At 49.7% G+C, this 10,762-nt stretch overlaps 1 protein-coding gene across 1 annotated transcript; it reads right to left on the bottom strand.

Moving 5' to 3' along the window:
• Window positions 1-259: 259 nt before the first annotated feature.
• LOC103285313 (keratin, type II cytoskeletal 75) lies at window positions 260-10,171 on the bottom strand. The gene is made up of 9 exons (XM_008140710.3): window positions 9,686-10,171; window positions 8,897-9,111; window positions 7,668-7,728; window positions 7,227-7,322; window positions 6,399-6,563; window positions 4,380-4,505; window positions 4,018-4,238; window positions 2,609-2,643; window positions 260-649 (listed from the first exon to the last, which is right to left on the bottom strand). The coding sequence occupies exons 1-9, from the start codon at window positions 10,169-10,171 to the stop codon at window positions 411-413; spliced, it is 1,644 nt and encodes a 547-aa protein (XP_008138932.1). The 3' UTR covers window positions 260-410.
• Window positions 10,172-10,762: the final 591 nt, after the last annotated feature.

Here is a 10,762-nt window from a genome sequence, read left to right as displayed (position 1 = left end):
GGAGCCCTCACTACCAGCAGGCAGCTTATAAGCACCGTGAGACAGGGGGCCTGACAACCTGGCATTAAGACGGTCTGGGAGACACAGACTCCTCATTTCTGCATCTGGAGGGAGGGAGGGAGGCGGAGCTGAAGGGGAGCCTCTATAAGACAAGCCTAATGTGAATCTTGAAAGTCTGTGCTCTGGCACGGAGAGGGCTCCATGGGCAGTCTGGGGGACTGTCAGGAGGGCAGAGGCTGGCTCAGGTTGGAGATGGGTTTACCAGGATGCCAGGCTTCCTAGCAGCACAGGTGGGCCTTGTGACAGGGAGAAGAAGGAGAAGGACCCAGGTGTCTAGGGGCGCATGCACACAGGCCAGGTCAGTGGGTAAACTGGTTTCAGGACCCGGGTGAGGGAGTAGGTGGCTGCACTTAGTGTTTATAGCTCTTTCGGCTAGAGGACGTGGTGGAGACAAACTTGACACTGGAGCCATTGCCCCCGAGGACCCGGCTGCTACTGGCACTGAAGCCGGAGCCTCCCAGCCCCGTGCCCAAGCTGTGCCCACCACTGGTGGTGAAGGAGTAGCCGCTGCCCCCACTGAGACCCAGGCTTCCACCTCCAATGCTGCTTCCACCGCCGTAGCCACTGGAAACAGTGGAGGTGACCACAGCTGTGGGAAGAGAGGAGATGTGGTCAGATTCAAAGGCAGGAGAGAAAACACGGGGGTGTCAGGGCCTGTGCCCTGAAGTTCCTGGGGAAGGAGGGCAGGGTGGTCTCCTCAGGCAGCTGTTAGTCTCCTAATTTTCCCGCCTGTGTAATGGGATCACTGTGCTATGCCTCAGCCGGGTCCTCTCTGTGCAGCAGCTCCATGTCCTCCCAGTCTGGAATGGCTTTCTGCCTCCCCTCCACTACTCCGTGCCTCTCTCTTCCGTTCAGAACTTAATGGAGACTTCTCTCCTCTGGGAAGCTGTTCCAGTCCAGCTGCCTTCCCCTTTGATCCCGCCCACTCCCCCCGCCCCCCCCCTCTTCTCCCTCCCCCTCCCCCAGGCTGCACTGTCCTATCACCCTCTGTGGACCTGGCTCTGGTGTCTCCCTTCCTTCTGGAAGCTCATAGGAAGGTACACACGTGCTTTCCTTGGTGCCCCCCAGCTCTGTGCTCAGAATCCCAAAGGGGGGCTGGAATATTCTTGATAGACCAAGTGACAGATGACCCATTGGCCAGCCAACTATTCTCGTCCCAACCTGTTCTTTTCCTAACTTTTATAAGCACCATCACCTTAAACATCTAGTCTCCTACTTTGGGTTCTTGAGAAGGAAAGTTGAAATAAAAAATAGATTCTGTTATGAGATGAATTGTGTCCTTCAAAAAATATGTTGAAGTCATCACCCCCAGTACCTGAGATTGGGACCTTATTTGGAATATTCACAGATATAATCAAGTTAAGAGGAAAATCATTAGGGTGGGCTCTAACCCAGTATGACCAGAGTCCTTATAAGAAGAGGGAAGGTGTCCTAATGTGAAGACAGACACACAAGGACATGGACATTTGATCACAAAGACAGAGATTGGAGTGGTGAGCCAAGGGTTGACAGCAACCACCAGAAGCTAGAAGAGGCGAGGGGGCATTCTCCCTTACAGGTTTCAGAGGGAGCACCTCGGTTTGGGATTTCTAGCCTGCAGACTGTGAGACAATAAACTTCTGTTGTTTTAAGCTACCCAGTGTGTGTACTTTGTTGTGGCAGCCCTCAGAAACCAACACAAACTTTCAGGTGCTTTCAAGAGAATGGAAACTTTAGAGGCTGTGCCATCCATTCCCCAAATTAGCTTTGAGGATCTCTGGAGACACTAGACAAAGACATCAAGGATGGACACCTGGGTGGTTGAAAGGATCTGCCTTCTAGAACCATCGGCTAATATAAGCAATGGCTTTTGTGAACCTCACATAGAGAAAACAAAACTCACTTGCAGAGTGTTATGCTGTAGAAGTCATTTCTGTTGGCCTCAAGGTGCCAGCACTGAGCTCTGAGTGACTCCTTCTGCTGGGGGTTGGGCCAGTTTGCTAAAGCTTCTTATTCCTCAGCCGCTGCACCTCCCTGCTATGTGTATGGTGCTCTCACTGCCCTGAAAACCCTTGGTTACTCTCTGTGGTTATACTTTACGGAGTTAAGACAAGCAGTGGGGCTTCTTCCCAAATTGTTCCGGGAAGAGGCTGTCTAAATAACAATGCCCTTGTGCTCAGCATGAAGCTCCCTCCAAAGGCTGAGGGCAGAGCAAGAGCTTTCATAAAGTCTGTCTGCATCGAACACGCATCTCTGAGCAGTAGAAGCCCCAGGGAGAACAATGTGAAGTCCTGGGAGAGGGGAGGTGTGGCCTGTGGGTCTTCTACGCAGAAGGAGTTCAGCAAATCTCCCAGTGCCCCTTTGCGGCACTCACTCACTTACAAAGGTCAGTATTGTGACGTGGAAGACTCTCTCCTAAGATGGCTCTCTTTTTAACAAATTCAGAATGTCAAACCTTCTCAAAATGAGCCCTTTTGGTGGGATCCCCTCCAATGTCTCATGTGCGCCCACCACCTCTCCATCCCCCAATCACACACACTCCAAATGACGCAAAGGATGTCATACTCACAGATGTTAACTGGAGAAACACCCTCTCCACTCAGCCTGATTGGAAGAAGCGGGGAGAAAGAGGTTACTATTGTGTCCAGAAGTTTGTGGGCATTTGAAATGACATTTTTGTAATTGTTTTAAATGTATTAAAAACCCTTTATTTTTATTACAGAAATAGTGGAGGTTGCAATTATTTAAATACTAGTAATATTAAAAATAATAACTTAATGAATGAAATAATGTGGAGTTTGAGATTCATAGGAGTAAAACCTGTAATCCCAGAAACCCATTTTTGGTTTAGACTCGGTAGACACCTTATGGAAATTAAAGCCATCATACACTGGTGTCCATTGAAAAGGCAGGACTTGTCATAGAACAAGAAGAATTATCTCTGAACAATAGGCCATTGTCGTGCACTGGGCAGTGCTGAGGTTATTATAGGTGTGGAGAGGAGTCTGAGTCATAAACATAACACTTGCAATAATCAGTCTATTATCGTGGCAGCAAATAGAGTAATTTTGTCTTAGCATCTTGAGGACAGAACTGGCATTCATTTATAAATACACACTTAGAACATTAAAAGAGCTAACAATTATTGGGTACCTGATACCTACATTCTGCCACTTAATTCTCTCAACAACTCCATTAAGAAGGTGTTATTATCTCAGTTTTATAGATGGAGAAATTCAAGCTCAGAGAGGTTAATTAATTTGTCCAGCATCACAATTTGAAGCCAGATTCATTGGACCTCCAAGCCCATATCTTTGGCCACTAAATTGAATGATAACTATCATTAAAATGCACACTTTTTGTATACCCTGCATTATTTTGAGAGCATCATGTATAGCCCCTATATTAACACTCTTAAGGACATATGAGCTAGAAACGATGGTGATCCCCATTTTACAGGTGAGGACACTGAGGAATGGAGAAGTTAAGTAATTTGCTCTGGGTCACACAGCTGGTAATTGGCAGAGCACAAAGTTGCCACTGAGCCAGATCATGTGACCTGCTCTCTATTATATCTTTGAAGAAAATGAGGGCCAGAGAGGGTATAGTGACTTTGCTAAGGTTGCACAGCCTGTTAGTGGCAGGCATGTAAGCCTAACTCCTAGGACAATTTATTATCAGTCCAGAGCCTTTCATACTACACATCCAGCCCTGCCACATAACCAGATTTCTCCTTTGATGGAATTTGATTACTTAGACCTGATCAGGTACTAGATTTCTATGCGATGCTGTAAGTAGTTATACCTCAAACATGGGAATTTGATAATGATTCACTAACATGAAAAAAATTGCATCTGTATTCTTTGTCATAATTCAATTCCACCTGCATTTTGCTCTCCTTTTCAGGTGAGGAGAGGGCTGCAACAACCTGAGCCCCTAGGAAGAGCCAGGCAGCTAGGTTACTGCCTTTGCCCTCACCTGCACTCCTCGCCCTCCAGCAGCTTGCGGTAGGTGGCGATCTCCACATCCAGGGCCAGCTTGACATTCATCAGCTCCTGGTACTCGCGCAGCAGCCGGGCCATGTCCTGCTTGGCCTTCTGCAGGGCTTCCTCCAGGTCCACCAGCTTGGCTCGTGCATCCTTGAGGGCCAGTTCGCCACGCTGTTCTGCGTCAGCGATGGCTGTTTGCAGGCTGGCGCACTGTGAGGAAAGGAAGAAGCTGAGAGCCTTCCTGGTAGCCCCTGGACATGTGGTGCTTCTTGATTGGAGTCCTATGCACATGGCAGAATGACCTGGGAGGAATGAGTGTGCAGGGAATTCTTGGCCCTGCCTAAACTTTACCTGCTTCTTCACATTGTCAATCTCGGTTCTCAGCCTTTGGATCATCCGGTTCATCTCAGAGATCTCTTGTTTGGTGTTTCGAAGATCATCACCGTGTCTGCCCGCCGTGACCTGCAGCTCCTCATACTGAAGGAACCAGAGCAGAGTCAGTCATCTGGTCAAACACCAGGGCTGGGACTCCCTGTGTGCACAGCCTGGCCATCAGCGCCACAGCAGGCCCATCCATTCACTGATCATTCACACATTCCCTCACTCATTTATTCAGGTGGTATTTCTTGATGGGCATGTACTAGGCTTTGGGAATATCGTAAAGAACAAAGACCCCTGCTTACAGCTTATTGGGGGATATAGACATTAATCAAAGCAGCATATTATTGAATATATAGTTCCAAACTGAGAAAAGTGCCCCTTAGGAACTTAACAAAGTCCTACCAGAGTGTAATAAAGGAATATGACCCAGATATGGAAGTGGGGGAAGCGATCAGGGCAGTCTATCCAGGGATGGAGATGCTTGAGCAGTGCTCAGAAGGATGGGAGGGAGAGAGCTAAGCGACTGGCTGGGGAGAGACCACTCCAGATGGGAAACAGCCTATGTGAGGACCCTGGGACCTGAAGAAGTGTGGTGAGCTCTGGGAATGAGAGGGACTTGGTCACTGTCCTTGGGAAGCTCCTGGTCACAGAACATACATCCAGACTGATTGTGATCATGAATTTTGGTAGCCCTCCAGACACCACTGCTGGGGAAACGGGATAACATGCAAGGAAATTGTGTTGGGTGGAGCCGAGGCTGTAGAGGGCCCAGTTCTGAAGACTTGGTAACAGAATCTCCATCTTGGGTAGCTCCCCATCTCATCTAGGTGCACATCCAGGATATACTCATTTAGGAGAAATAAATGCACCCTGTGTTGAGTGGACTGGAGTGAAACCCACACCTTTTCCAACGAAAGAAGGGCCCCTGGCTGAGCGATTATCTGTTGGATTTTGAAAATGCTGAATAGCTCAGCTCCTGTTTCTGGATACACACAGTTAAAGGGAACAACAGCATTGACAACGAAAGAAATAATTTGCTGTAAATTTCAACCACTCCACTTGGGGGTTAAGTGTATTTCACCTCCACTCACCATCAAAGGGCTGCCTTTGCACTGTGCACCCCTGTCAGCTGACTCCCTCTTCCTTCCCACCACCTTGCAGGGGTAGGGACTAAGGCATGAGTGCACAGAGCAGGGCAAGGGATAGGAGGCAGCCTGTAGGTGAGCAGCTGCCCCCTGAAAAGCATCTGAATCTGTCAGGGAGCTCATCTCATCCACTGGACTATCCTGCTTACTATAACCTCCAAAGCCAGGCCTTCTTGCCATCTGCACTTCTGGACAGTAGCTCTCCCTGGTTGTCCCAACCTCCCTCTGCCAGATACAAATTCTCTTGCTTAGCAAAGTGCTAATTTCTGCTTTCCAGCCTCACAGAACTGCTTGCTCAGCCCTGAACACCTTCCTCAGCACTCTTTTGTACCTTGCTGCTTCCAAAGTGGATTGAAAATGCACCTCTTCTTGGAAGCTTTTTGTTGATGTTGTCTTTTCCCTTCCAAGACTGTCTATTCACTTCATGGTCTCCCAGACCTTGGGTTCTGTTTGCAGTTTATTCATTTACAACTCTGTAATCTGCTTGGCATATTGTAGGAGCTCTATAAACATGTACTGAATAAATAAGCCATTTAGAAACAGCTTTAGGACTGTTTCTTGAATGTTTTAGAGTCTCAACCAGCCCCCAACTAGATCCTAAGTGATGTGGGGGTGGTGGCTGTCCTGAGCGCCTAGCATCGCCTGACCACATAATAGTGTGCATGGGTGGGTTTCCATACACATTTCAAGCCAAGTTTTCATAGGATCAGCAATGCTTCTGCCAAGTTGAAAGAGATGGAAATGCTCACATGTTTCTGGAAGCTTGTGGCAAATAGTTAAATGATGATTTGGGGCTTCAGAAAACACTAGCCCTGGACCCTATCACAGAGGTGCCCACACGCACCTTGGTCTGGTACCATGACTCAGCCTCAGCCCGGCTGCGGTTGGCAATGTCTTCGTACTGGGCCTTGACCTCAGCGATGATGCTGTCCAGGTCCAGGCTGCGGTTGTTGTCCATGGACAGCACCACGGAGGTGTCGCTGACCTGGGTCTGCATCTGGGACAGCTCCTGCAGGGTCAGTAAACTCAGTGTCATCAAGCCATGAAAAGAAGGGATCTTGAAATCATGCGGTTGACCACCCATCAAGGTCAGGAAGCCCTCCTTTGGCCTTCCTGGCAGGGAGTCTTCCGCTCTTCCCTGGGCACTTCCAGCATTTATGGGATTCCTTGACAATAGAGGGTTTCTTTAGGATCAGATGATTTTTAGGGCCCTCTGTCCCCTGCACAGTATGTTCTTATCCCCCCCTGCTTCTCTCTCCCTCCCAGAGACCCAGCTCTCTGGTTTCCAAGTACAGTGCCCAGAATGAAGCGTCCTCAGAGGTTAAGAAGTTGACCAGTGAGCTGAGGCACAGCTTGCCTTTCTGAACTTTTCTGGGAGGGGGAATGGAAACGTGAGTCTTGATCCCTCGGGAATGCTACCTGGGATTCAAGAATCAGCACTCTTTCCTCAATATGCTATGAGGTGGGGGGCATAAGCCTCACAGCTGGAGTAGGCTTTAGTGTGGCAAGATTTTAAGCAGTTCTCCTGGGTCCCCCGACCTTCCAAACCCTAGTTTGGAGCACCTGGGGCACAGTGGCGGATGGGGCCACTATGGGTATGATGCTCTCTGAGGCACCTCTTTCTTTCCAGGGGCCAGACCTAGGGGGGATAAACACATTTGCAGGCTCTTACTTCCTCATAGAGCATCCGTAAGAAGTTGATCTCGTCGGTCAGACAGCTGACCTTGGCCTCCAGCTCCACCTTGTTCATGTAGGCGGCATCCACGTCCTGGAACAACAGCACAGGGTGCTCCTCTGAGACCCCAGCCACAGCAGCAAGTCCAAGAGAAGCTGAGCAGACTCCTCTCTGGCCCTTCTAGGTTGGATTTTAGCAAACTCTGCATCTGGGGTTGAGGGGTGGGGGGGTGAGAACTAGAGGATTGAGTTCCCTGGGCTAACAAAACCCTATGCAGGGGCAGTGGGCCATAAATGCAGAGGGAACATTTTGGCAGGTCTGAGCTCTCCAAATATTCTCCAGGTCATGTGACATTTATTGAGTGGCCCAAGGGTTGGGTTGCCCCACACTCCCAGATTCAGTTTTGAATCTTCTCCTTTGAGAGACATTTCCACCCACCTTCTTCAGGGCCACAAACTCATTCTCAGCAGCAGTGCGCTTGTTAATTTCGTCTTCATACCTGTGAGCAGAGGGGGGTGGGGGTGTGCTATTGAGCAAGGTTTTGATGGAGCTCTTCCCAGGCTGAGGAGGAGGGTGCTGGTGCAACAAGAGTTAAGAGACCTCAAATCCCCTCCAGCTCTTCTGCTCGCCTGTGCGTGACTTTGGGTGATTCACTTAACCTCTACTTCTCCCTCCATAAAAGGAGAATAATTTCTTCTGTTAGACGGTTACCCTCCCCCCTTCTTCTTTCTTTTGTAAGACTAGAGGGTGAGTATGGAACTTATGGAAATAGAAATATGTATTTATGCAACTCTATCTTCTTAGGGATGTACAATTCGAATTTAAAAAAAATTTGTTGCCTCTGCCAGGCTGGCGTGGCTCTGTGGTTGAGCATCGACCTATGAACCAAGAGGTCATAGTTCCATTCCCGGTCAGGGCACATGCCTGGGTTGTGGGCTCAATCCCCAGTGTGGGGCGTGCAGGAGGCAGCTGATCATGATTCTCTCTCATCATTGATGTTTCTATCTCTCTCTCCCTCTCTTGTCCTCTCTGAAATCAATAAAAATATATTTTTAAAAATGTTTTGCTGCCCCAAGCGCCTGCTGTAAACTTTGTTCAGGACAGTGTTCCTGGTAGATTTTGGTATATTTTCACTGAGCCTCGGGGCAGCTGTTTGAGCAGTGTGCTTTTAGCAAGTAAGTGTAGCTCTAACTCAGAAACCAGGGCTAAGGCAGCTAAGGGGTCAGTGGCAGACCACCCCTTTCCCCTGGATACATCACCGACTGTGGCGTCAGTGATCGCCAGTCAAATTTAGCCTCCCAAGGAGGACCAGATTGCCTCATTTTACTCTAGTGTGCATCCTGGGAAGTGCAAGCCATCTCAATAATAGAGCCCGTGTCCAGTGGAGTTAAATAACATGCTCACCTTGAAATAATATTATACTTTCCAGAGTAACAATATTCTGTTAGGTGATATCGATACCCCTTTGTGGTTATGTAGACAGGGAAGACTAGGCTTCTTATTAATAGTGATGCAGGGGGATGGGGGTACCTCTGCCACCTCCCACCATGCTGTCTTCATCTTACGGGATAATGACTGCAAGTTCCAAACCTCCCAGCTGATACTAGCATTTGCTCCTTTGCACCCAGAGATGACTGCGTGTGACCAGAAGCCCATCTCCCACCTACCTGACTTTGAAATCTTCTACGACGTCCTGCATGTTCCTCAGCTCAGCGTCCAGCCTGCCCCTCTCACTGGTGACGCTGTCCAGCTGCCGGCGGAGGTCATTGATGTAGGCATCAAAGAAGGGCTCCAGGTTCTGCCTTACCGTCTTGGTGCCCTGCTCTTGCAGGAGGGTCCACTTGGTCTCCAGGACCTTGTTCTGCTGCTCCAGGAAGCGCACCTGGAGTGGGAAGGAAGAGAATGAAATCCTGAGAAACAGGAGTGACTTGAGAAATTAGTTGGAGCCAGGTGCTCCAATTAATGAGGGAAAGAAGAAAAGTATACTTCTCACATGACACCCGTATGTCAACTACTTAATTGACAACTCCAAGTCAAGATGAGAAAGCCCTTTAAGTTTCCCCACAGTTCTCAGAGGCTTCCATAGAACTAGTATAGTGGGGCTTGGAGGCCTCTATGAGGAGCCTCTATTCTTGGGTTGACAGTCTCGACAAAGCCTGCTCTGGGTTAGGTTCGTTGGCTTAGTGGGAACTCCTCCTGCAAAGAACAAGTTAACTTTCCTGGTGTTGACTGAACCAGCCCAGATGGCTCCCAAGCAGGATACAGAGACATTTCCACAAGGTTTCTTGGAGCAAGCTGGTCCCACTTGCAAACACCTCACCCCACTGGGAGGTGCCTGCTAATCAGACATGCTTAGCAGGGTGGTTGTTGCATTGCTGCTTCTCCTCTGGGCCGGGGGCCGCTCCCAGAGGTCCTGCCAGCCCAACCCAATGGAGCAGAAGCAGCTCCTGGCTCACCTTGTCGATGAAGGAGGCAAACTTGTTGTTGAGGGTCTTGATCTGCTCTCGCTCCTCTTTCCGCACTCGCTGGATGGTGGGGTCGATTTGCAGGTTGAGGGGAGTCAGGAGACTGTGGTTGACGGTGACTTCTTGGATGCCTCCAGGGGGGCAGACAGGGAAGCCAGAACTCCCATAACCTCCGCCCACTCCACCCCCATAGCCAAAGCCACTGCTGACCCCAAACCCACTGCTTGCCCTACCACCAAAGCCACTTCTGAAGTTGTTGCCACTCCCACTGATGGAGACCCGCTTGGTCCCCCCTAGGTTGTAGAGGCTGCGGCTTCCAAAGCTGGCCCCCGGACCACTAATTCTTCCCAGCCCTCCACTTCCCCCTGTGGTGCGGGCAAGAGAAGCTGAGCTGAAGCGAGGGCGCCCGGAGGCTGAGGTGGTGCTGAAGCCCCTGCGGCTGCCGGTCTGAAAAGTGATGGTGGACTGCCTGGACATGGCTGCTGCTCAGAAAGGGGGGCAAGAAGAGCTCTTGGCGCAGGTGTGTATGAAGGGGGATAGAGAAGATAGGGTATCTGGGGAGCCCCAGGCCCCATGGCTTTTATGGGTCTCTGGGAGGGGCGGGGCAGTGCCAATCAAGGCCTCTGATGGCATCTTCTAGGCATTTGCCAGCCCTGAGCTCACACTCTGCTCCCCTCTGGAAATGGCGTAGGAGCCACTGGTTGGTTCCCTGACACGCCTCCCCCATGTGCAAAGTCCTTTCCAGTCGCAACTTGATCAGCAAGTGAATGAGAAGCACATTAATTGCTTTCAGTCATGTCCTAACCATGCATCTGATAATGGACTCAAAAAACACTGCCTCATTTCTAAACCGCTTTCTTAGGCCTGGGACCGACTCCCTCCTGTCCAAACATCTTGTGTCATTACAAGTGACGGCGATTTACTGTTTCCTGTTCCTTCTTATCCCTTAGCTATGCTTCCCACCCCTGAGCATTTTCTCAGCTATTATTGCCCAGTCTCCCGCCTCCCACCAAGCTGTCTCTCCAGATCTTGAAAATCCTGCTCTAACCTCATCTTTCTCAGGAATCC

This window comes from Eptesicus fuscus, chromosome 7 (genome assembly GCF_027574615.1).
Source record: "Eptesicus fuscus isolate TK198812 chromosome 7, DD_ASM_mEF_20220401, whole genome shotgun sequence".
Lineage (NCBI taxonomy): Eukaryota > Metazoa > Chordata > Mammalia > Chiroptera > Vespertilionidae > Eptesicus > Eptesicus fuscus.
The sequence above is the reverse complement of the archived record's forward strand: the minus strand, read 5'-3'. Positions and strand labels throughout refer to the sequence as shown.